This window comes from Artemia franciscana, chromosome 21 (genome assembly GCF_032884065.1).
Source record: "Artemia franciscana chromosome 21, ASM3288406v1, whole genome shotgun sequence".
Taxonomy (NCBI): domain Eukaryota; kingdom Metazoa; phylum Arthropoda; class Branchiopoda; order Anostraca; family Artemiidae; genus Artemia; species Artemia franciscana.
This window is the reverse complement of record NC_088883.1, coordinates 14294817-14322374: the sequence shown is the minus strand read 5'-3', so window position 1 is coordinate 14322374 and position 27558 is coordinate 14294817. Positions and strand designations below refer to the sequence as shown.

At 34.0% G+C, this 27558-nt stretch overlaps 1 protein-coding gene across 1 annotated transcript; it reads left to right on the top strand.

The window, feature by feature from the left end:
* Positions 1-589: 589 nt before the first annotated feature.
* LOC136040776 (glutathione peroxidase 7-like) lies at positions 590-26923 on the top strand. The gene is made up of 4 exons (XM_065725101.1): positions 590-617; positions 18594-18752; positions 21469-21733; positions 26013-26923. The coding sequence occupies exons 2-4, from the start codon at positions 18615-18617 to the stop codon at positions 26300-26302; spliced, it is 693 nt and encodes a 230-aa protein (XP_065581173.1). The 5' UTR covers positions 590-617; positions 18594-18614; the 3' UTR covers positions 26303-26923.
* The last annotated feature ends 635 nt before the right edge of the window (positions 26924-27558 follow it).

Below are 27558 nucleotides of genomic sequence, written 5' to 3'. Positions count from 1 at the left end.
TAAGAAACAATGGTAATAGGAAATGTGCATTCCCAAGCTCTATTCCTAATAACATACATTTCTAACTGATAAAAAACCTTTGTTCTGTGCATCAGAGCCTAGCCTACTAGCCTTTGAAAGCTAGGCCTAGCTCTCCAGAAAACCTTAATATTTTATAAGCACAGACAAGATTATGCTACTTACAAACTCCTAAATCTGAAGTAATATCCAATATAACTGTATTAGTATGCTCTCTGCATATAATTTTATAAGTCTTGTCAGTATGCCTATATTCCATCTAAAAATTTCTGAACTGAACTTACAAACTCAATAGACAGTTCAACTGCAAATAGAAATTGAATCCCACCCTCTTCCCAAGGGATTTGATAGGCTTCCTTAGAAATATTAATCATACTACTCCACTATAAACATAGCTTATCTACAAAACCCATCTCAGGTGAGTCACATGCACGTGGTCGTCTGACGTCACGATGCGTTTGAGGGGATAATCCGACTAACCTCTGACGTCATATGTGTCTCAAAAAACGCTTAGATTAATCAGATTAGTAATCGGACAAGTAAACAAACGCACCCAGGTTGTGATTGTTTTCTTAATTTTAGAAAAAATTCCTGTCTTTGTAGTCTATGTTATGTTACACATTCTATTAAAATGCTGGGTGACTTTGAAAGGCAACGCTTAGTTCTATCTAGTATGATATACAAGGCTGACGAATATTGTATGGCAGAGACCAGATATAAAAATCTTACTTAGGCTACCATTAGCCTATATTCTTCTCTTGGGCTATGACTAATGCTGATTCCAAATATAGCCTAGCTCAAAAGTCTAATATACACTTTTATTTTAAAAGCCACAACACATTTTCAGTAGCAAAATTCTTGTTCCTTATAGCCTATATGGTAAAATTTTAGTTTGACTACTTTTTGCTATCTTGAAAGGGGTTTGGTAAGGAAAATGAACCTTTCAGTTATGAATCCAAGGCCAGAGAAATACTCTAGGAAGAAATTACCAAACTTTTATGTTAACCCTCTTTTGATTTTTAAGTCTTAGAAATTTGACTAATTGACAGGTCAAGTTAGTTTTGCAAATTTTACATCATTTTACCTTAATTTTCAGTTAGCCTATCAGTTTCTTTTTCTCTGGTTTTAGGTCTGAAAATTCAATTCCTGTTACTTGAGTAGAATTTTAAGCTTTAGCAATAGTTTTTTTTTCTAAATTTAGGAAATGTTGGCTGTTTGCAGATCTGTAAAATTCTGTAAATCTTGATTAAGCAAATTTTTGAAGGTGAAAACAGTATTCTTGTTGGCTACTTCATTTAAGAAAAGAGATCTGTTTGGCAAGGTTTCACTCTCATAACAAAAGATCTTTAAAGGTCATCCAAGGTCACTGCCCTCTCAAGGGATTTTGAGTAGAGGTGGGTAGTTTAAAGACCCATCCATGGAAATTTCATTTCCTTAACCTAGCCCCTTTCCAAGATAGGCTAGTAAAATGTAGTTAAAATAGGCTAGAACCTCACCCCTGATGCTTATTTAATGATTTAATTAAATTAATAAAAAAGGTTAAGTTGTAAGAATAGTGGCTTTCAAGAAGTAGACATGCTAGAACAAAAAGATAGACTTTTTATAATGCTAATTTTATGCTATTTTTCATGATTTTGTTTGCATTTTTGACAGTTGTCAATCAGGCACAGATCCAGGGAACCCTTGGGCCCTCCCAAGATTTTTCTGCTACCGTCATTTGCATTCTGTTCATTGTTCTTCTTTACTCTTTTTTTAAGTATACTTGTCAATATGATGAATTATTTGTGGTGATTTACCCAATTAACAACAAAAAGCAAAGCTTTCCTATGAATGTAAAGGGCAAAGTAAAAACTTAAAACAAAAAAAAATATTTATCTTCAGCTGGTTCAGAATATATCTGCCAAATTTGCATAAAAATCTTTGATTGCTGCAAAAATTTTTCAACAAACATGGAACTTTCCCCTATTTCATGAAAACCTGTTGAAAATAAGAGGGATATCTTTTAAGATGTTTCCTAAACATAGTAGCACAGTTATATAGATATTTGTCTGTTCACAATGACATATTGAATTGTAGCCTTTTAGCTAAAAGTTCAAAATGGATAAAAATAAAAACATCTGGACATGAGCATAAAATGGATAGGAGATGAAGACTGATGGCTGAATGTGCAAGGGGATTGAAGGATATTTCCAGATATTTTGGTAAAATATCCAAAAATACCTAGAAATCAAATGGTAAGTTTTGACTAATAATAAACCCCCTCCTCCCTAAAAAAAATGCTTAATTTTAGTTTTGTGACAAATTGAATAGTGAGTGGCCCAATAGGGCTATTGTCTGAATAAATTCATCTGTCTATTCACTTTAACTATAGGCTATAGCTAATTTGGTTGAAATTAGATGAATGAAACAATTAAAAGCAATTTAGGCCAGGAACAGATACATAAGGTCAGAGGGGGCAACCCTCATCCTAAGACACTTTTGGCACACTTATTCTGTTCTTTTTTCTTTTTTTTAATCTTTTTTAAAATAAACTTTTAATTTGGTGCCCACCTTGAGTCACATTGGCACCCTTGGTTCAGCAGCCCCCTTACCTAAGATTTTGCTCTTGATCTGTTAGAGATTCAGACATGAAACTGCTTGCATGATCTGTTTATAAATGATTTTGTCATAAAATTCTAAGACAACCTCATTTTCATAAAAAATGAATCTCATAATTACTTTTGCTTGCTAGATCTTCATCTTCATGTGTTTTTTTTTTCTTTGTTTGGCAAATTTGTTTTATTCTCTTTCCTCTGAGCCTGTTGATTTAGGGTATGTTGTCTTGGCTTCAATGATGGGGATATGACAAGGCAACTTACAACATTAATTTATGTTAAGGAGTAATTTTTTTGGAACTGCCCCTGTACACTCCCCATTCAAAAATTTCTTAATTTTGGTTTTGTGACTAATTGAATAACAAATGGGTCAATAGGGCTTTTGTGTGATAAATCTATATCTATTTATTTTAACTATATAGCTAATTTGGCTTAAATTAAATGAATGAAAGAGTTAAAAGCAATTTTGGTCAGGAAAAGATCCATGGAGTTGTGAGGTGACTCTTCCCTCATGATATTTCTGGTGCCCTTATTCTGTTCTTTTTTCTTTCTTTCTTTTATCTTTTTTTAAAATAAACTTCAAAATTTGGTGCCCAACTCAGGTCATATTGGAACCCTTGGTCCAATGGCCCCTTTACCCAAGATTTTGCCCTTGATCTGCTTGAGATTCAAACATGAAACTGCTCTCTCAATCAGATCAGGAAAATCTCTCAATCCTCGTTTCAGAAAAAATTATTCATATAATTAAACTTGCATGCTAGATCTTCATCTTTGAATAGTTTTCTTTTTTTGGCAGATTTTTTTATTCTTTTTCTTAAGAGCCCGTCAATTTAGGGTATGGTTTCTGGGATTCATTAATAGGGGTATGACAATGATGGGTCACTGGAAGGGAGACACATTATAAAGGGGGTTTTGTGAAATGTTTTGGACATTTGAGTTTGCCAAATGGGATTTGGGATAGCTAATTCACATGCCCTATCTTATTGAGCTGCCTGACTGTAGTAAGATGTAGGGTAGAATACTATCTTCCTAATACTAAGTCTTAGTGGAATGTCATCTTTGTTATCAAAATATAATTGGGAAGTTAGAAACTACCCAGATTGATAAGGTCAATGTAGGCTGGCTGATTCACAAGTATCAAGTATCTCAAGCTCTATTGTCCCTGCAAGACAACTCAGAAGACTATTAAATTTTTTTATTGTCCCTGTCTTCCTCCCTTTTGTCATTGGCTACCCCAATATTACCCCAATTTTTTTGTTTATTATTACCCCAAAATTATGGTAGATAAATAGATAATGACCATATCATTGTCTATCTCATTGTATATTAATTTGTCTACCATAGATAGAAATTAGAGGTTTCCTCATTAATTAATTTTTTTTATATCCAACTCTAAGAAAAAAAATAGTCTGGTCTACTCATTCAGAAAGTCTCAAAGAAGCCATAGTAATTTATCTATCAAAGACTCTGCTCATGTCTGTTGTAAATATGCATTTTACTGCTATAGGAAAACATTATTGGCTTTCAAAGAGGTTTCTTTGTTATTTTACATCAGCACTAACCAGATTTACACAAACAAACTGGTCAGATGAAAGCATTATCTATACCCCCTTTTAACATTACTCTTGAATCATATTGGCACCCTTGGTCTAGCCACACCCCCCCCACGATTTTTCTCTAGATCTGTCCCTGTTGTCAATGGCAACTATATTTGACCATTGACAGTTGCCATTGGGGTCAAAGCATTTTGATATCATTAGATTCCTTATTTTGTGCTCCATTTCAACTTAAAAGTTATTTCTAATGAGCAATTTTATTTTTTGAATGTTAAATTTTAAGAAGTCAACACTTCTAACAAAATTACTGAAAACATAGTCTACTACTTTTAACAAAAAGTGTTAAAAACCACTATTTTCATAGAAAGTATTCAAAATAACTGTTTTGATTAAAATTTGTTAAAATAGGACTACTTTGATGAAAAAGTAAAAAATAGCACTACTTTGGTAGGGTGAAAAATCAGTATCTGATTGAACAAAATTACTTAAAACTAAAACTCTCACATCTCACATCTTGATATCAAAGAGGAATTGAAAAGAATTAAATATATCAATTAGTAGCTAAGAATCGAAGCTATGCATCAATATAGTTATTACCAAAATTATTCAAGATTAAGCACTTGAAATCAATAGTTCATTGACTTACATCCAAGAACCTATTTTCAGAAATACCAATTATCCTATTCTGATGTATATATCCTTTCAGTGTTTCAGGTTTTTTCACATGTTAATAGAAAGCTGGTTGTTTACTGATTCTGAAAATATAACTTTTATTGCTTGATATTTATTCTAAAAATCACAAATATGAATTACAATTTTCTTTTCAATTGCTTGTCAAAACAGAGATGGCATTTTGAATCTATGACAACAAATTACTCCCACTAGGGTGAATCAAGTGGGTGGCTGGCTATGTCCACCTTACAGACAGTAAAATTGTATATATCTGTCCTGTAAACTGTAAATAGTACAAGTCCCTGAAGATGAAAGTTGAATTGAATTAACTAGCCAGGCTATAATAAAAAGAATGGTAGAAGATATATTTATCAAACAGTTTGTGGTAATGAACTGTAGCAAGACCTGGCTGAATAGTAACCAAAACTCTAAAAAATGGAATTTTTATACCAATAGCTACATCAAAAGAATCACATTTTAATGTTGATTTTGAATATATAAGTTTCATCAAGTTTAGTCTTACCCATCAAAAGTTACGAGCCTGAGAAAATTAGCTTTCTTTTAGAAAATACGAGGAAATACCCCCTAAAAGTCTTAGAATTTTAATAAAAATTACACCATCAGATTCAGCGTATTAGAGAACCCTGTTGTAGAAGTTTCAAGCTCCTATCTACAAAAATGTGGAATTTTGTATTTTTTGCCAGAAGGCAGATCCTGGATACGTGTTTATTTGTTGTTTTTTTTAGTTTAGTTTTTTTTTCAGGGGTGATCGTATCCACCCAGTGGTCCTAGACTGTTGCAAGAGGGCTCATTCTAACGGAAATAAAACGTTTTAGTGCACTTTTTAAGTTGCCAAAAAAATTGGAGGGCACCTTGGCCCCCTCCCATGCTAATTATTTTTCCAAAGTCAACGGATCAAAATTCTGAGATATCCATTTTATTCAGCGTAGTCGAAAAACCTTATAACTATGTTTTTGGGGACGACTTATTCCCCCACAGTCCCCATGGTAGGGGCTACAAGTTACAAACTTTGACCAGTGCTTACGTATAGTAATGGTTATTGGGAAGTGTAGAGACGTTTCCAGGAAGATTTTTGGTTGGGGGAGGGGTTGAGAAGAAGGGGATATGTAGGGGAACTTTCCGTCTAGGAATTTGTCATGGGAGAAGAAAATTTCCATGAAGGGATACAGGATTTTCTAGCATTATTTAAAAAAAAACACAATGAAAAAATAAATATGAAAAAGTTTTTTCAACTGGAAGTAAGGAATAGCATTAAAACTTAAAACGAACAGAAATTATTACGCATATGAGGGGCTCACCTCCTCCTAATACCACGCTCTTTACGCTAAAGTATTTTTAGTAGTTTCAACTATTTATTCTACAGCTTTTGTGATTCAGGGGTCATTTTTAATGAATTGGGACAAAATTTAAGCTTTAGTGTAAATCGCGAGGTACTGACGTGGGGATGAACCCCTATATATATGTAATAAAAATATGAGAATATAAAAGTTCGTTACGTAAGCTAATTTATAATTTACGTATATCTTTTGCTAATAAAAACATTCGTAAAAAATTAAAAGTTCTAGTTGTCTTTTTAAGTAACCAAAAAATCGGAAGGCAACTCCGATAAATAAACATGCAAATTTCGTTTTAATTATCCCTCTGCGGAGAGCCAAAATCAAAACATGCATTGATTCAAAAACGTTCAGAAATTAAATAAAAAAACAGGTTTTTTAACTGAAAGTAAAGAGCAATATTAAAACCTAAAACGAACAGAAATTACTTCGTATATGAAAGGGCCTGGTTCCTCATCAACGCCCCGCTCTTTACCCTAAAGTTTTTTACTATTTTATAAAGAAGAATTGAGAGAAAGAGTTAAACTTTAGCGTAAAGAGCGGGGCGTTGATGAGGAAGCAGCCCCTTTCATATACAAAGTAATTTCTGTTCGTTTTAAGTTTTAATGCTGCTCCTTACTTTCAGTTAAAAAAACCTGTTATTTTTATTTAATCAACAATCAAGGGAAGAACAGCTATCTTTTTGATTTTCAGTAAACATAGTTCTTAAAAATGCATTCTTCAATGGAAAGAATGCATTTCATTTGGAGGGAGGGTAGGGATACCCCATCTAGAAATGGAAAATGCAAATTATTCTACTGATTTTTTTTTTTTTTACTATAAACTAGCTATCCAAAAGATATATAAAAATTGACACCCCTCCCCATTTTTGTAATATTTTAGTTGAGTGAAAAATAAGCCATATACTACCATCAACGTAAAAGTTGCCCCCAATCCCATAGCAAATTAAATCCCTACTTTTTATGGGTAATGTAGGCTTAGGGGATTTGCTAGAATTCCTATACAAAACTCTTTTTATATGTCTTTGCTAACTAAATTTAATATGTGCAAATGTTCCAGGGGAAGTTTCTGACAGGGTTAGGATTGTCTTGAGGTTTTTTTTTTAATGGGGGGTGACAGTTTCCTATTGGGGAATTCTCTGCTGGAGCAACTTTCCACTGGGGTTGAGGGATTCCTAGGAATCTATCTGAATCCAGGGTAGATTTCCAACATGATTTGAAAAACCTTCAGAATTTAGTCGTTTTCAAAGACAACATTTCCTGGGAGATTTCAGCACTGATGGAATTGTCTGGAAAGAATTTTGGAACTTAAATCTTAGAAATTTTCTGTGAGTGAGGAGAATTTTTCATGAAGAGGAGCTGGATTTCTGTCATCAGTTGAAAAACGATATTAAATTAGATAAAAAAATAAGGTTTTTTTTCACTGAAAGCGAAGTGCAAAATAAAAACTTAAACAAACAGTAAATATTCTGTGCATGAGATGGGTTTTTTCCTCCTCAATACTTTGGTCTTTACACTAAAGATGAGCTTTCCAATTCCTTAAGAACAACTTTTGCAACTCAACAGTCATTTATTTACAATAAGAAGTATTTTTTTTTTTAAGTTCTGAAGTATGTTAGCATCAAGGGTAAGGTATTGAGGAAGGGGCAACCCCCTAAATATGCGATAATCCGTTTTGCAGTTATTGCAGGTTGCTTTGGACCTAGGTTGCAGCTGTTGCTGCAACTTTGATTAGCCTAATTTTTCTGCAATATGTTAGGTTAATAATAACTTTGCATTGACTTAGTAATGCTTTGGCCCAACTACCTATGGCAACCCGGCTTGGAGGCATTCAGTTTAACTTGAGTGATTTTGCTCACCAACAATACTTTAAATCTAGCACCCATTAGCACTAAAAGCACCCAAATTCATAAATACTTTAATACCCAGATCCCATAGCTACCAACTTGAAAGGTAAATACAGACATACCTAAATTATAAATTCGTAAGACTAAATATTAAGTTAGTTTACCTCTAATACAGTGAATTTTATCCATTTCTTCTTTAAATAGCAATTACAAAAAACTAGTGTAACTTTTGTTTTTAAAATGCTGATAGCCTGGACATACACAAAAGCAGTATAGTTTCATGTCAACTCTTAGGATATGCCAGTGAGTGCACTTTCACAAGACATTATATCAAGTTACAGGAGGGAGAGACTAGGTTCTCTGGGAAATAGTATTTGGTATTTTTTCAGAAAGACATATAATGTGGTAAATGTTATTTGACACTTGAATAAGACAGAAGCAAAAGCTTTAGTTGGGCAATGGAATTTGACTCTTTTATTGTAAGTTATAAGATAAATTAAATTTGAAAATTCCAAGATAAGAAAACAGTAGTGGTTTTAGGCCTCATAATCTGGGGGGGGGGTAGGTATACAATAAGAGTATAAAATAAACTTTAATGTTAGATTTTAGAAGAACTTGTGGTATTTCCCCCTCCCCCATTTCTGCCCAGGACTAGAACTGCTGCTGGAGAGGAGCCTAAGGTTTTTAAACAGACAACACTATAGCATTGTCTATAGTAAAGACCATAAGGCTTTATTGTTTTATTATTTGTTATTATTTTTTTTGCCAGAGGCACTTCATGGGGAAGGTGTAGCTGCAGAAACTTTAGAAGGGATCATTAGATTGTAAATTGGAAGTTCTATTGCTGTTTTTAAGAGTCAAAAGTGATTGAAGGGTAACCAGCTACCCTGCCCCTTTTCACCCAAATGCTTCTGATAAAGTTTGAGATAGCCATTTTTTAGAAATAGTCCAAAGATCAAATAACAAAAAAATTCCAGGGCTAATACAATCCCCTAGAGCCCAGGTGGAGGTACTGTAAGTTATGCCTTGGGGACATATAAGGTTTTATGGAAGGGTTTTCAAATAATATATCTATATTTGAATTTATTCCTATGAGTTCATTTAGCTCTTCACCTGTCTTTGAAATATTAAAGAATGTTTGGTACTTTTATGATATACGCCCTATCTAACATTCTTCTATTATGTTTCTCTGATGCTCAATTTTAATGAAATTACTTTTACCAAAGTAAGATAAAAATACAATATTTTTGAAACAAATTTGGGCTATATATTTGCACATTAGGGGGTGGGGGTAAAGTATAGTGGTTTGCATGCCTAATGTGTTAGGCACAATTATTATGCATATCATGTAATAACAATTGTTTTCTAACTTCCAACTGTCAGAATAGTTTACCCCCAAGCCCCCTAATTTGCAAATATATAGCCCAAATTATATATTTTCCATCTATTTTATCACTTCTCTGTGTCTTGTCTCATGTTAAGCTGAAAGGAACTGACAAAAAAGCTCTATAATGCATTGCTGAATGAACAAATTAAGCAGTAGGGGGTTTGCTGTGAGATTACCAAAAGTTCATGATAACCTCTGATTTGTTATTTCCATTGGTTTTAGTGAATTAATAGATAGAAAGAGTGCTCCAAAACTAGAGAAAGCGGTGTGGTTTGTAAAGAATGACCTGTCTTGACTGGAATTCTGTTATATCAGCTTTGAGTAAATATTAAGTCATCATATCAATAGAGGGAAGTACTGCCTGGAAAATTTATCGAAAGGTGCAGAATAAGTATTCTTAGGAAAACTCAAATCCTGCCTAAAGTAGGCCTACCTTTGCCTGAATTACTGCTATTGTGAATTCTGATTATTTTGAATAATAAAATCCCAGGCTTGTAGTTTGAACATAAAGATGCTTACCACTTTAGGAAAAATTTAAGAAAAGAAATTTAGACTAACGAAATTTTTGTAACCATTAGATTGTTAAATCAATACAATTCAATTCAATTTATTCAAAAAGAAAAAATCACATAACAACAATAATAATAATGATCCTAGAAGCGAACTTGTTAAGGACCAAAACAACAACATAAATTGAAAATGAAGAAGAGAGAAAAAAAAAGAAAAGAGAAAACAAGGGTAATTAAAGCTAATTGAATAAACATTTAGAGAAATATAATATCAAGATTTTAGTTCATTATTATATAGCGTCCGAAAACTTGTGGATAGCTCGACACTTGGGGTTTGCTGGGCAGAATTAGAGATACACCTGGGGACAATGAAGGAATGGTTGGATGAACGAGACAGTGGCCTTCAGAATTATTACTATTAAAATAAGATATTAAGTGGGGATTCATGAAAAGGCATACTTAGAGTAGTTTTGAACATCTCTACTTAGGAATTTAAGCTTAACCTATATCAGCCCGAACTGCTGCTTTGCTAGACAACGATTATCATAGGCAGTGCTATATTGCTGCCTAATTAAAGACTGATGTGAGCACAATATATTATTATTTTTATTTTGTTTAGACCAGGGCACTCTGTATCAAAGGAGTCGTCATAGAAACTTCAAAAAGGGCTCATTCAATTTGAAATTGAAGTTGAAAGTGCAGGTGCCCTATTTAACAGTCAAAAGCGATTGGAGGGCTACTAACCCCCCTCCTACGCCCACCATTTCCCCAAACACATTCAGTCAAAATTTTGAGATAGTCATTTTGTTCAAAATAGTTGAAATATCCAGAAATTATGTCTTAGAGAATGACATCCCCCCACAACCCTCAGGGGAAGAGCTGTAAGTTATGCCCTGGGGACATTTAAGGTTTATATAGAAAGAGTGATCATTAAAAATCCAGAATGGACTTATTTCATTGAAAATCAGTTGTTCCAGTGCCTTTTTAAAGATTCAGAGTGATCAGAGGGTGGATACCCCACCCCCACATCTTATTTTTTCTGAAAATGCTTCTGATAGAAGTTTTGAGATGCCCATTTGTTGGCGTAGAAACTTTAAAAAAAGCTCATTGGTTTGGAAATTGAAATGCCTAGTTCTTTTTTTAATAGTCAGAAGTGATTGGAGTGCCACGAAACACCCTCGCACGCCCACTATTTCCTTAAGCACATCCAATCAAAATTTTGAGAGAGCCATGCGGTTCAACATAGTTGAAAGGTCTGGGAATTATGTCTTTGAGGATGACAGCCCTCAGGGCAAGGGTTCTAAGTTATTTCCTGGGGGTATATAAGGTGTACTTAAAACGGGCAATCATATAAACTTCGCAGAGGGATCATTGGACTGGTAATCAAAAGTTTAAATGTCCTTTTTAAGATTCAGACTGATTGGAGGGTGAATACTCCCCCCCCACACACACACACACCTCATGTCTTCCCAAAATGCATCTGATAGAAATTTTGAGATGACCTTTTGTTGTCTTAGAAACTTTGGAAAGGGCTCATACGATTTGAAATTGAAAGAGCAAGTGCCCTTTTTAATAGTCAAAAGTGATTGGAGGGTAACCAACACCCCTCCCCTCCTATGGCCACCATTTCCCCAAAACCATCCAATCCAAATTGTTAGATAGCCATTTTGATCACGGTAATGGAAAGGTCCGGAAATTATATATTTGAGGATTAGAACCCCCCCCCCCAGACCCTTCAGGGCAAGGGTTGTAATTTATAAGCTATATATAGAAAGGGTGATTGTATAAACTTTAGATGGTGCTCATTGAATTCATAATCAGAAGCTCTAGTGCCCTTGTTAAGATTCAAAGCGATCAGAGGGTGAATATCCCCCCCTCCAACACAAACACCTCATACTTTCTTGAAATGTATCTGCTAGAAATTTTGAGATGGCCATTTGTTGTCAAAGAAATTTCGAAAACAGCTCATTCATTTTGAAGTTCAAAGGGCCAGTGCCCTCTTTAATGGTCAAAACTAAGTTGAGAGCAACTAACCCCCCTCCCACGCTTATCATCGCCTCAAACACATCCAATCAAAATTTTGAGATAGTCATTTTGTTCAACGTAATTGAAAGGACTGGATATCAGTTGTTCTAGTGCCCTCTGAAAGATTCAGAGTGATGAGAGGGTGGATACCACACCCCACAAATTATATTCTCCTGAAATGTATTTGATAGAAATTTTGAGATGGCCATTTGTTGGCGTAGAAACTCCAAAAAGACCTCATTCGATTGGAAATTGAAAGGGTTAGTGCTTTTTCTAATGCTCAAAAGTGATTGGAGTGCCACAAAACCACCTTGCATGCCCACTATTTCCTCAGACACATCCAATCAAAATTTTGAGATAGACATGTGTTTCAACATAGTTGAAAGGTTTGGAAATTATGTCTTTGAGGATGACAGCCCACCTTCAGCCCTCAAGACAAGGGTTTTAAGTTATGTCCTGAGGGCATATAAGGTATATATAGAAAGGGTGATCGTATGAACTTTGGGGGATCATCGGATTGGTAATCAAAATTTCAAATGCCCTTTTTAAGATTCAGAGTGATCAGAGGGTGGATACCCCTCCCACACACACACACACACACACCTCATTTTTTTCAAAATGTGTCTGATAGAAATTTTGAAATGGCCTTTTGTTGTCTTAGAAACTTCGAAAAGAGCTAATACAATTTGAAATTGGAAGGGCAAGTGCCCTTTTTAATAGTCGAAAGTGATTGGAGGGCAACTAAACCCCCCCTCCATGCCCACCACTTCCCCAAACCCATTCAATCCAAATTTTGTAGATAGCCATTTTGATTAACGTAATGGGAAAGTCCGGGAATTATGTATTTGAGGATTAGAACCCCCCTCCCTCAGATCCCTCAGGGTATGAGTTTTAAGTTATAAGGTATATATAGAAAGAGTGATCGGATAAACTTTAGAGAGGGCTCATTGGATTGGTAATAAGAAGTTCTACTGCCCTTGTTTAGATTCAAAGTGATCAGAGGGCGAATATCCCCCCACCACCACCACTAACGCCTCATATTTTCCTGAAATACATCTGCTAGAAATTTTGAGATGGCCATTAGTTGCCAAAGAAACTTCGAAAAAACCTCATTCAATTGGAAATTGAAAGATCCAGTGCCCTTTTTAGTAGCCAAAAGCAAGTTGAAGGCAACTAACTGTCCTCCCATGTCCATCATTTCCCCAAACACACCCAATATAAATTTTGAGATAGCCATTTTGTTGAACGTAATTCAAAGGTCTGGAAATTATGTTTTGGAGGATGAAAACCACCCACAGCCCACAGGGCAAGGGTTGTAAGTTATACCCTGGGGGCATATAATGTATATATTGAATGGGCGATCAGTATAAACTTCGAAGCGGTCTTATCTATGCGCCTGTACAAAAATGTGGAATTTTGCAGTTTTTGCCAGAAGAAAGATCATGTTGTTTTTTTTATTGTTTGTTTCTCTCCCTGGGGGTGATCTTATTGAACCGATGATCCTAGAATATCAGGAGAGGCCTCATTTGACCAAAAGTTCTATTACCCTTTTAAGTGGCCTAAAATATTAGTATGATATCTGTTTGATTCAGCATATTTTGAAAGTCCAATTATTATGCCTTTGGGTATGACATGACCTCATTAGTCCCCAAGGAAAGGGCTGTAAGTTATGCAATTTTTCCATTGTTTACATGCAGTATTTATTATTAGAAAATGCAGAGACATTTTTTGGGGGTATTTTCTGTGGCAGAATGTTTTTGGTGGAAATATTACATGGGGTGGAGGGAGAGGGTACTTCCTGGCTTGATTTTAAGAGAGGTTGAGAAATTACATTTAACCGAAAGTCTTTTCAGTAGAAAGTAAGGAGCCACATTAGAACTTGAAACAAACAGAAATTATTCTGTATATGTTGAGGGTGCTTTCCTTTCCTCAATCCTCGTTCTTTATGCAGAAGTTTGACTTTTTGTCACAGTTCTTTAAGAAAGGCTGCTCAAATGTAAGGCCTTTCGAATTTGAATGAAAAGTGTTTTTTTTTAAACTACAAAACTTTGGAGTAAAGAGTGGGGCTAGAGGAATGGACCCTCCCCCCTAATACACATAATAATTTCTGTTCATTTAAAGTTTTAATTTTGACCCTTACTTTCAGACAGAAAAGACTTTTTTTAAGTGTAATTTTCTACCTTTTTTGTCCTAATCCTGTGCATTTCTTCCATTTGGAAAAAAACATGTCCTTTTTATTTAATCTACTAGAACAATCTAGGCAGAAATGCCTTGGCAAGTCTTGCTCCTTTGGAAATCCCTCCAATCAAGAGCTTCTTCAACATTTATAACAAAGAGCATAGGTAAAAAGTTGAATTGGACCTAACAACTTTTGATTTAGAGATGTTCACCCAATGTTGATCTAAAGTGATCTAAACTCTGTTTGTCAAGGAATTTCTAGTTTGTCATACTAGAAAAGAGCAGAGGTGTCTCATGACCGCATAGTTATTCTTACAAATTACAGAAAGAAGTACATGTTAAAAGTTTGTAGGATAATATAGAGCATTGCTCTAGTCCTAGACAATGCAGTATCCAATAATCAGAAAGTGAAACAGTAAGTGTACCTAAAGTCAGTGAATAGAGCACAAACCAGACATAGCCAAATGCTTCCCAAAAATAAAGTGCCATGTACCTTAATATATTGATATACTTGTGTGTATATTATATACTAATCAGCATGTGTATTATTTACAATGAATGTCTTCGCACAATATGGATAGGGTGCTAAAATGTCTTGAGAACCTCATGCATATATCATGTTCCGAATTTAGCTGCAGTGAGTGGTGCACATCCTACTTAAATAGAAGAATACATCTCTGACTAATCCTGTTTGACCTAGGATGCAAAGCTTGGGAGGGCCTAATGTATTTTCAATAGTTTCTATACTGGTCTTTCGGTGGATATCTTAAAGACAAGGTACTGCAACAGTACACACGTCATAAAACAGGACAAGGTTCAATAATTTCTTCATTTACAGACAATCATAGAGCAAGTTAGAAAGAAAGGCTCTGAAAGCTTTAGTAACCTAGCTCAAGCGTTTTCTTTAAAATATTACACAAAAAATATCTGACAAGCGATTGATTACCCTATCATGGATAGGGAAAAATTCTAAATATTATTTGTTTAAACACATTGGAACACTGACTACTATTGTTTATTAATATAAGAGAGAACTTGTGTGCTGAAAGAAAAATAAAACAAAGATTGTTTAATGAAAGTAAATCTAGAATGGAATTGCCTACCTTACTGTTATCTAATTATCCACTATAATTTTGAATTAATTCATTGTATCTTGGTATTCCAAATTCCAGACTTGGAACATTTTCAAATAATTCCTAGTGCTCAATTTCTAGATCATTTACTGGTCTGAACATACCGCTTATTGATATACAGGAGAGCTTAACGTCTGAAAGAATCATCCTTATCTACCTCAGTGTAAACCAGTTGGATGGATCTCAAGAAGCCAAAAATGATTTATACCCTAAAATTTTTATTAATTTACTTACATTAATATAAATAGCAACTTTGAAGCAAACTTCCTTTTTACTATGTCAAAGAAGGTTGCTGGACTGTATAAATTAAATTTTTAAAAATCAATTCAAAGGTTACTCCCTGACAATACATGAAATTGTTATTCATATAGATCAAGTACTTTCTTCAGAAGATTAACAAGTATGTTTTCACGGGGTTATTTCCTACCTTATTATATATCCCTACTATGCAATTCCTAAAATATTGACTCAACTTAGCAGCGATGCCATATATATTACCTTTGGAGCTATTTAGTCCATTAAATAGAGTACTTCCATCTAGATCAGTGGTTCTCAACTGATTTTGGGCCATGTCCGATCTAGCAATTTTTAAAATCCTGATGCCCCTTACATGATATTTCAATTTTGCTCTGAAAAATGTTTCTTATATTCATTTGGAGGAAACTTGAATAGCCATCACCTTGGTACCTTTTTTGTGTTGTCCCCTAGGCGTATTTTATACTAATGAAAAATACTGTCTGAATACAATGCCTTTTATAGAATGTATAATGAAATTGGAATGCTATCATTTTTCTTTTTTGCTATTTAAATGCATCTAAATAGGACGTCAATCCCATATATTTTTTTTTAGAAAATTAAACCCCAAAGGGTGCGTATCCTGCCAATTACACTCCGACACCGCGCCGATTCATTGGCGGTGTGCCAATATAAAAGACGTGCCAACAACGAGAAAAATTTGATGGCGTGCCGGTGTCCTGTCCGTGCCATTGGCACGGCGATGTGCCACCTGTCTGTTCATATGTAACCTAATGTTTTTGCGGTTGTTTGTTGATTTCGATGTGCCAAGATAGCTAGCGTGCTAAGTAACTTTTTAAAAGTCTATCAATATTGATTTCTAACCAGAAAATAGAAATCAAAGCTTATAGATAAAGCAGGCAGTGATGGTATCTAAGGGGTTTTGGAGCCTGCCCCCCCCCCCAGAAATTTCACAATATTTTCTTAAAGAGCTTAATCCCCCACTTGCAGCAGTTCTTTTGACTTTCCTAAAAATAGTTCAATAATTTATACGAAGCGACTCACAACAGTAAAAATATTCCCCTTTGCGGCTCTTATTTTGCTTTTATATATCTATTAAGACTTGTTTCAATTTTAAGATCTATCACATGCCATGAGCCGTAATTTGTCATTCTCTTGGTCATTCTATCCCTGTGTTTTAGTTACCAGCTTGTTTTATTACATATCTTTCTTTTGTTTGTTTTAATCATGGGATTAAGGATTATCAGTTTCCGTCTTTCAAGTGACTCAGTATGCCGCGAAGCGACAAAATATTCTGAATTCAGGGGATTACTAAGTGCCTTTTCCATAAAACTGTTCTTCCTCCACAAAACGACCTTTCTATTTCTTGTATTAGCAAAAGATTTGACCTGCTTCAATCTATGATAGTATTGGAAAACTCACAACATTTTGATTTTGTTTCGAATTTTGCGTACTGAAAATTGGGAGGATAATTTTCAATCGTTACTTTTGTTTTAAAAGGAAGAAGAAAACTACGATTCTAAGTTAAGAATATTTCTAAGAAGCCGTGACTTGAAAGTACATTCTTGAATTCTCGGAACCGAGGTCGAAATTCAACCGAATCCTCAACCTTTTTTTTCAAATTTGCGGAACGATTTTAGATCTTGATTCGGTTTTAACTATGCTTAATAACTAGCCATATCACTAAAAGACTTCCTTCGTAGAATTTATAAATTACACCACTGAATTTTGGACCTTCTCTACCGGATCTTGGAATTAGTATTGAATTGAAATTGAAATTGTTGATTCTATGCTTCCATTATAACTACTCCGTTTGTTCCTTGGATTCAGTATAATTTTGGAGTTTTAGTCCAAAGTTTACTGACTATCAGAAACTTTGGGTTGCTGCCACCCCCATCCGTTGTGACGCCCCCACCTGCTAAAATGGAGACAGAAAGCAAAATCCGCTTACTTTCACATGCATTGCGGCTTCCGTTGCTCAAATTTTGTCTTCCACCGGGTCATCAACCAGGCCATCAACCCATCAACATCAGGCCATCAACCGGGTTCTAATTTAATTGCTATAAAGTATTTGGAAGACGTTGTTGTTTGTTTTCTTCCTCTTCCTCCAAACAAACTGAGTCCTTAGCTTCTTCTATGTTCTGCCGTACATGAAGAACAAGAGCTGCTTAACTATTGAGACACATATTTAGTTGAAAGGCATGATACTCTGATTGCTGAAATTCGTTGAGTACAACGATAGGTATCATGAAAACACTCTTTGTTGTGTTTGATAATAACAGTTTAGCTTATTCAAAGCACTCCTAGTTCCAAAGGCCTAAAATGTAGCTATAATTACTCCATCTTTAAAAATCCTTGCTTTCATTCTATTTCAAAGTAAAAATAGCAAAGAAATACTATTTTAATTGACTCCCGACAGCAAGTTTTCATGAGGCTAGTGGTTAGAATTTGAGACCAGTTGTTCAATTGCTAAAACTAATTGGTCGGGTTATAAGTAGTGAAAATGGTGCGTTCCATTTTTAAAATCTCTGTGAGACCGGCTGACCATGTTTGCCACCCTGAATTGCACTTTCAAGTCTCTAATATTGGAATGTTCTTATATAAGTAGTGTACCTCAATGTGCGCTTAATTTGAATAAAAACTAAAATCACCAGTGTATCTATTATGAAGAAATTTGCAAGTTCTCCCAAGAGGTGTAGATTATGTTAAAAAATGTAAAGTATCATAACTAGAAAGGCATAAGGGCATAAAAAGATGATGAAAGTAATTTCTCTGCCTTAGATTTGTTTATACCAAGAAAACTTGCAGCATAATAATGCACTTTTTCTAGCAACGCCCATACCCCCTCTTTGAAACAGTTTTCTTCCCCCTCTTCCAAGGCTTAAAAGTTGTCTTCACTTATAATAAGTCATGTATCCTCATTTTATTTTTTGGTCTTGAGTTGAAATGCTTGACTTATAAATAATAATATAAAATAACGAATACATAATTAAATAGACTAGTCCGCTATTATTGCCATTTAATCCTTCATTTATTATAATGTTTGGTGTTATTTCTTATTTCAGGAACCTTGTTATCACAGAAAAATGAGGCCATTTTTTATTTTCGTTGTTGCTGTTTTTGGGTTAGTTTTATCTGATATATCTCAAGATGTGGACTTTTATTCATTTCAAGTCAATGACTTGGATGGCAACCCATTGTCGCTTGAGAAATATCGAGGAACTGTAAGGATTTTTTCGTTTTTCTTTTTAACATGTTAATGATACCTCTATATTATTGTGCATTCTTTTTATCGTGGGTATAATATTATACCCTCCCCCTCTCAAAGCTCTGTGTAGTCATATTTATATAGGTGAAAATTGTTAGTAAAATATTTATTTAGGATATTGAATAGGCACGTCTTTTTTTCTTAAGCGTCAGAAAATGATATTACAGGTTGAAAATGAAGTCAGATGTTGACAGATGATAGAGCTCTTAACCTAGACTCTTCTCTTTACTACCCTTTTTGTCTTTTTTAACCCCTTCTGTAAAGATAAATTAGCTGAGAGTAGCTGGGGCTATGAATTAATCCATCTGCTGATAGTAAATTTCAATAAGTGTTTTTTGAAAGTAATTCACCTGTATAAGTGAAAACCTATCGTATTAATTTTGTAGAAAAACCTGCCTTCCCCATGCTCAACTCCTCAACCCTCTATGGTCTCCTATTTTTATTTTATAAAATCCTGACGAATTTAATTCCCAGTGGAAACTATTATTTGTTTTGCTAACAACTCAAGAAGTGGTTTCACAAATACAAATATGCCTAAAACTGCAAAGCTGTATTAAAAACGGCTATATATATGTATATATATATATATATATATATATATATATATATATATATATATATATATATATATATATATATATATATATATATATGTATATATATATGTATATATATATATGTACTAAACTAGTTTAAATAGATTAAATATGTAAATTATCTATGAAATTATAGATAATTAATATTGACTCTTTTAAGTAAATAGTATTTTATGTTAAATTTTGTTATATCAATCAATCCATAGGTAAAATTAAATGTTTGAAACTTGTGATTAAGTTTTAAGCTGAGTACCTGTAGACGAATTCTTAAGAGAAGAACACTGGTTTGGGTAGGAAAGAGGAAACAGTAACTAATTTTTCACAATGAGATTAATAATTGAGAAGTTTGGGAACCAACAGACCCCTTTAGTCCCAAGTTTTATAGATTATGACCGGGCGTATGATTCCCATGATTGGAAAGCCTTATTAAAGGTCATTTTCTTGTATGGTACACCAAATAAGTACTTAGTACTGAAGTGATATGCAATATACACAAGGATAATATTTCTGTGGCGAAGATGAGAAGTGTGGTTTGTAGTTGGTTTGGTTTCGGAATAGGAAGTAATGCTGGGGTGTTTACTTATTGACATTCAAGGGGAATATTTTGTAGGACTTTGTCCTAAATAAAGTTTAAGGCAGGAGAATGAGGCTTTGAGAGCTTGGGGTAGAATAGGTTTATCAGTTAGTTCTTATCAAATTAAGTTACTTAAATCTATGCTATATGAGGAAAAAGTGACTTTAAACAGCGGATCGACCTAGAAGCAGCGTAGCCAGCGCTTCGGAAGAAAAAGTACCGTAAAACGCCCTAAAATTGTACCACTGATCAAAAAATTGTACCCATATTTATGTTTTTGCGTGTTGAGCCATGGGCACGATGAAATTTTTTTTTTCCCCCCTGCAGAGACCATTTTGGTGTCACTCCTCCAAATAGCTGCTCACCTATTTCGTACTTACTGTACAGATGGCTCTACTGCTTCGTGCTATATCATGACCGCAAGAGGCCAACAAAAGGCACCTAAATAAATGTGTAAAAAAAACTTAATTTTCTAGAAGAGAAACAAATAAGAACTACAATTCCCTCCGCTCGCTGCGTCCTGACGCCCAGTCAAACCTTATTGTACCTTTAGATGTAAAATGTACCAAAATGGTACAATTGTACCACTGTTGGCAACCCTGCCTAGAGGGTAGCTACACTTACCTTTGTAGCATTTTTAGGAAGGATGACAGATGCAGTGAAAGGTAGAGGACGTAAAAGATAGTGGAGGAGTGACCATGGTGTGAGATAATTTTGTAGTGGAAAAACAGTTTAGAAGAATAAGAAGATGAAATAAGGTTAGAATTCTAAAATCCATGGTATTCACAGTAGTCTTGTATGGCTCTGAAACGTGGATGCTTCGAAAAGTTAAGGAAGACACGCTAAATGTTTTCCAGAGCAATTGTCTAAGGCTAACTTCTGGTAATTGTTGGAACGACTGTATATCAAACAATAAGCAGTAGAAAAACGTAGTATGATCCTGTTCTCTAGGGCTATTGTTGTAGAAAGTCTTTTATGACTAGATAAAGTTTTGCGAGTTAAGGATTATAGATTACCAAACATCGTGCTTTTTCGGCAATCCATTTAAATCTAAACCAAAGACGAGGTTATAAGAAAGAATTTAAATAAAATAGGAATTTTATGAGTGGGACTTGTAAGGTGGAGCTCTGAGAAGATCATTTGGAAAATGAGCGTACGTGGCTGTGTTGACTCCAAGCTGCTTAGTGCTGGAAGAAGTTATCGGTCGTACAAGTAAGCTGTTGTTTTTTGGGGTTTGAAGCGTTTTAACAACAGGTCATATGCGTCCGCATCACTCAATTATTCTATGCCTTATGTAATTACTAGCTTGCTTGGGTGTCACTTTGGTCAATATTCACTGAACTTGATCATATATTACTTATCTTGCTACTGGCAGGGGGTTATTTACCTGCAGTAAGTAGAAGTATTAATGTTTGACGTTTCCTCTTCTTTTTCTTCCAGTTTTAATGGTTCCGTTTTAAAGTTTGCTTGTTATATTTCTTTGTCAATAATCCTTTTTTTAGGTGTCGCTGGTCGTCAACGTTGCTAGTCAATGTGGATTCACAGATTCTCATTATAAAGCTTTAAAACGAATGCAAGATATACTTGGCTTCGAATATAAATTTCAAGTTTTGGCTTTTCCTTGTAATCAGTTTGGAGAACAGGAGCCAGGTACCAACTATGACATCAAGAATTTTGTGTACGGAAATTATCGTGTTGAGTTTCCTGTGTTTTCGAAGATAGATGTCATTGGTGATAATTCGCATCCGGCGTTTAGAAACCTTGTTGGTAAGTAATTAGAATAAGAAAATTGAACTGTTCATTGTAAAATCATAGCATATCCATAAAATTAATGGAATGATGCCTAAAATTGTTCCTTTTTTTTCTTCGATCAAACAGCCCTGATTCTGATCCATAGGGTTAAACTGAGTTTGGTTCGTTATTTATATGTTTTATATAGTGAAAAAAGAAATCACCAATGCAATAGCACCAACACAGAAACAAACGCACACCACACAACCGAACATAAAAATTATTAAAAATAATGATAAATATAAAATAATAAATAACAAATAATATATAGTGAATAATAAATATGCACTTAGATAGAGTGTTGTGATATTTCTCCTCTAATTACTCTAAATTCTTGGGTATTTTAACTATACCACTTTATTTTTAGTCTAAAAATCTTGAATGTTTCTATTTAATTGCTGGTTTAATCCTTTCCTCATGCTTCGTCAGAGCATGATGCTTTGTCAACTTTTATTTTATTTATTTTTATTTATTTTAATGTTTATTTATTAATAGCATTTAAAAATACTGTCAGTCGTAGTTGAAGCAATGAATGGCTGAAATGCGGAAACCATCCGGCATATCAAAGTAAGGATTCAGCGAATCAAAAGTTAGCGAGAGAGAAATCGATGTAGGTAAGGGAATCGGACGAACTTTGGGGAAAGAGATAGGAAAGAAGAGGAGACTGAGAAATAGGAGGAAATGATGGGCTGACTGAGAAACGGAAGAGTATCAAAAGACTAGGCTAATTTAGCTGAACGACCTCATTTGCTGAGTGGAATTTCACAATAAGATAGATTTTACAACGATCAAACCGCTACCCTTAGAATCAAACCGCTACCGCTACCCTTAGAAAACCGCTATCCTTACAACGATCAAACTGTTTACCCTTAGAATGACAAGAAATAGCTACCCGAGTAGGACATAATATAATTGTTGATATATAACCGTCAAGAATTAGCTCCCTGTAGCTTCTTTATAGCATAACTTCAAATTCAATTTTTATGAACTCACTATAGATGGCCCAAGATAGATGTGTTAAGATACAAAAAAGCGATGTTTTTGCACAAAATTTCGAAAGCACGACTGCTGAAACAAAGGGGTCTTTGCATTGGTATAGTAAGCTTCTCTTATTTCTTTCTTTACTTTTCTTTCTTTTCTCTACTTATTTTCTTACTTCTTACGTTTATTTACTTATTTCTTTCTTTATTTTAAAGACTAAACTTTCTTTCCTTAAACTATTTGGCTTTCTTATTTGGAATAATTAGTTCTGTCAATTTATAATTTACTTGGTTCTAACTTAGAGTTTGACTCCATGTTATTTAAATTTTATTTTTTTTTTTTTTATTCCCTTAAAGATACTTCAGAGGTACAGTACCTTCTGATGTGTGCCCAGTGGACGCGCTCACGATGATAAGGGGTGAAGTGGCATCATGTACTATAGTTCTCTGTACCAGGCCAAGTCCATGGGAAGTAATTGCTAGCACTTCTTAGTCCCAGCCTGTTACCTTTGTGCACTTCTATCACAAGAATTTTTTCGGTTTGGGATTTGCCGCGGGGCCTACTAAATCTTATTCTTCTGTTTCTCTATTTATTGGAGTACTTGAATATTTTTGCTGTTCATATAACAAATTTAAGGCAAAGGAATTGGTAGTGAAAAAATAGCCTGTTTGACATACTCTCTCTCTTACCTATGCCTGATTGAGAATGCAACAAAGTGCAGCAACTAGCTTTTCAAAAATATAAGATAAAAGTTCTGCAAGTCTCATCTCCAAACAATGGTACAAAGAACTGATCTGAATGAACTAGCATCTGAATGGTGGCTAACCTTAATACTTGAGCATGGAACATGAGAAATACAATATTTTTCTGATAAGGCTGGCTTTTTGAAGACTGGGTTTTATGGGGCTATAGGGACGAAACATTGTTTTTTTTTTGTATTTATTGATTTTGTGACATGCATAATATATGCATGAATTAATTTTACGAATAAAAAACAGACAGAAACTAAGTTGTTAAAAAGAAAGTATTGCAACAAAATGTGAAGACTGACATTCAAACTTAAAACAAGCATAAGTTAATTCGTATAAGAAGTCAAACTTAAAATGAACTGAAATTTCTGCGAATGAAGAAGTGAAACCAAACATTTACACCAAACGAGGAGCTGTTTTGAATAGTTTTATTTTTAATTGTAAGTTGTGTAAAGAAATACAACTTTCTTGAAAATATATTACTATAATATAATAATACTATCAAATTACTTTCTATAGTCTACCATTGTACCAATTTTGATTAGTTTTCATCTCTTCTTTCCTATTAAATCTATTCCATCCACTTTTATAGAAGATATATTAGCTAAGTAAAGCTTTCAGTTTGACAAATTTCGGTAAAGCGCAAATGACAGTCTAGACCTTGGGGTGGGAAGGGTACCAACAGCGCACCCATTTATGGTAATTTGTGTTTGTTGTAAGTTGGACTTCAATTATTACTTAGTTTCTGTTCGCTCTAAGTTTTACTGCTGCCCGTTTCATTCTGTTTATTTTTTTTTTTCATCCGTACAAACACCAACTTGTTCAAGAGCTTGTAGGAAAAAAGATTTAGTTTTTTGTACTAACTCTAAATATGTATTTGATTCAAATATCGTATTAAGATTGCTGTTAGATGTGAAAATAATTTACATCTTTTCAGTAAAGCGCAAATGACAGTCTAGACTTTTAGGTGGAGAGGCTACCAACAGCGCACCCCCATTTATGGTAATTTTTGTTTGCCTTAAGTTGGACTTTATTTATGGCTTAGTTTCTGTTCGCTCTAAGATTCAGTGCCGCCATTTCCATTCGGTTCAATTTTTTTCATCCCTAGAAACACCAACTTGTGTAAGAGCTTATAGGAGAAATTATTTTGTTTTTGTACTGACTCCAAATATGTGTTTGATTCAAATATCGGATTAAGATTGGAGTTAGATGTGAAAATAATTTACATGTTTTCAGTAACAGAATGGAAACTTAGATCTTTATGAGAATTTGAGAAACACAATAAAAACCTCACTAACCTTAATATATTTGCAGTTCATCAAAAAAGGATTCTTCATTTACCATGCCCACACGGACAAATTCACCCACAGTCTTAAAATTCTCAAAGTTTCTACTTGAAAATTTTTCAAGCCAATTGGACAGGCTTATTTTTTCTCTCCAACGCTTGTTGTATAAGAAGTTAAACAAGAAGCTATACAAATAAAAACATTAGTCCATCCCCTTATTCCTGGTACCGTTAAGATATAAATAAAAAAAGAACACCAAGGCTTGGGTACGTTTTATAAATGAATCCTGTTTTCCTGGTAACGTAAAGATAAATAAAAAAAAGAACGTCAATATGGCTTGAGTACATCTTATAAATGAATCCCATTGTCCTGGTAACATTAAGATATAAATGAAAAAAGCACGTCAAGATAGCTTGGGTTCGTTTTGTAAATGAATCCTGTTTTCCTGGTAACGTAAAGATATAAATGAAAAAAGAACGTCAATATGGCTTGAGTACATCTTATAAATGAATCCTATTGTCCTGGTAACATTAAGATATAAATGAAAAAAGCACGTCAAGATAGCTTGGGTACGTTTTATAAATGAATCCTGTTTTCCTGGTAACGTAAAGATATAAATGAAAAAAAGAACGTCAATATGGCTTGAGTACATCTTATAAATGAATCCCATTGTCCTGGTAACATTAAGATATAAATGAAAAAAGCACGTCAAGATAGCTTGGGTACGTTTTGTAAATGAATCCTGTTTTCCTGGTAACGTAAAGATATAAATGAAAAAAAGAACGTCAATATGGCTTGAGTACATCTTATAATGTATCCCATTGTCCTAGTAACATTAAGATATAAATGAAAAAAGCACGTCAAGATAGCTTGGGTACGTTTTATAAATGAATCCCGTTTCCCTGGTAACGTTAAGATATAAATGAAAAAAGAAGGTCAAGAATGCTTGGGTACGTTTTATAAATGAAGAATTATATGCAACCAAAAGTTCTGCTTTTTGTTAATCCAGCTGGAGCAAAACGCAAAGCAAGATGCCCTTGAAGGCCTCTAGTAGGAAGAGATAATAAGTAAAGATTTCGCGAGAATACCGATATGTTCAAATGTATTGGCCTTGGGCGATTTTTGCCGTACTGAGTTGTTAGTAGTAGTAGTAGAATATAAAAAATCTTTTTCTTACGACTACATTCGTTAGAAATGGTAACCGATCATTTCTAATATTAACTTCCGTTTTTATTCTAGCCCAATCATCTATACATCCGGAATGGAATTTCTACAAATATTTGGTTAATCCTGAAGGGAGGGTGATCAAAGCTTGGAGCACTAAAGTAACAATTGATGAGATATTCAGCGACGTTAAACGTGCTGTAGAAGAAGCAGGAAAAGACAATACTACGAAATTTCAAATCAAAGAAGAAGTTTTTAGTGAAGAAAGAAATAGAAGTAGTGACGAAGTTCTATTGAATGCTGAAGAAGATTCAAAAATTCCTAAGCCTGTAGTAGTCAATGAAAGTGTAAAGGATGAATTATAATTTCATAGGATAGTTCTTTCATAATTCCTGGGTTGTAGTGCTGCTGTGTCTTCAGTATCAAAATTTCCTTGAAGTATTTTTATTTCTATTGTTTTCAAAAGCAACTTAACTTTTTCAGTGTTAGTAAAAATTGATATTCGGTGACAATACCTGTAAATATAAAGTTTGTGGCTTTAAAACGGATTACTTTATGGAGTTTTCTGCTATATATTGAAATTTTGGTCTTATGCTTAAGAAAATTAATAAAAAATTCGTAAAATTTTACGAATTTTACGAAAAGCCGAAATGGCTTTTCATGGTGCTTAAAATTTAATTAATAGTTAAGTAAAGAGGTAATAAGTCAAAGAAGTTTGTTACCTTCTATTTTATTCTTCGTGAGTTGACGAGAACAAAGCAAAGAGAAATTTACGCGGATTTTTTTTTTTTTTTTTTATTATGTTTGATTAAATATTGCATGAAATGCCTATGGTTTTAGATCTTTTATTAGCTCTATTTTTTAATGTCTTATATTTAAGATATAACCTACCTTAAAGGTGATGGTCTATGATGTTATATTTCTGGTTCCGTTATTATTATTTTTTTTAACTTGTATTTGGAATTTCGTAATAAAATGGTGTTAGATAAAGTTATAACTAATATATAGATAGATAAATTTTTTTGATCTGAAGATTCGTAGCAAAAATCGACATCTTGAAAAAGTAATGGACTGAAAGACGAAATAAAATAAAGGACAAATTGAATGCTCAAAGAAAATATCGTAAACAGTATCAGGGGTTATGCCTTAAGTTGTCCACTGTTTGAATTTTTCATATAACAAGGGCTTTATTAACAATTTCTCCTATCACATTTGCGGGATTTTCCAAAAAAATCATAAGTCATGTTTACCTATAAATCAATGTAAATGGTGCTAAGATCAATCAGACTAATTGGCACATTCACATGTATTTTTTTAATAGCATTGTAGAAAAGGTTTAGATAATAAGACATTAGAAATCTTTTTTCCAAGAAATATCAGGACCTCAAGTTTTTGAGATGTAGTTGGGGCTTGAGCAAAAATTTTATAGCATGGATTTGTTCTTCCTCCATTCAAATCTAATGACTCCAACATGATGTATTATAAGCTGAAAATTGGAGCTATTATACTTAATGCTGATATTTTGATTGGGGTATCTACCATTCTTCTCTTTGAAGAAATTGCATTCTGACTTCTGAAAACTCTCACCATATTTTCTTTGGTTGTAATTCCGTTGATCATT

Bases quoted from the DNA above. Each gene is read 5' to 3' on its own strand.
- LOC136040776 (XM_065725101.1), top strand. From the start codon at position 18,615: ATGAGGCCATTTTTTATTTTCGTTGTTGCTGTTTTTGGGTTAGTTTTA. The intron at 18,753-21,468 runs GTAAGGATTTTT...TCCTTTTTTTAG, and splicing joins TTGAGAAATATCGAGGAACT to GTGTCGCTGGTCGTCAACGT. The intron at 21,734-26,012 runs GTAAGTAATTAG...TTTTTATTCTAG, and splicing joins GGCGTTTAGAAACCTTGTTG to CCCAATCATCTATACATCCG.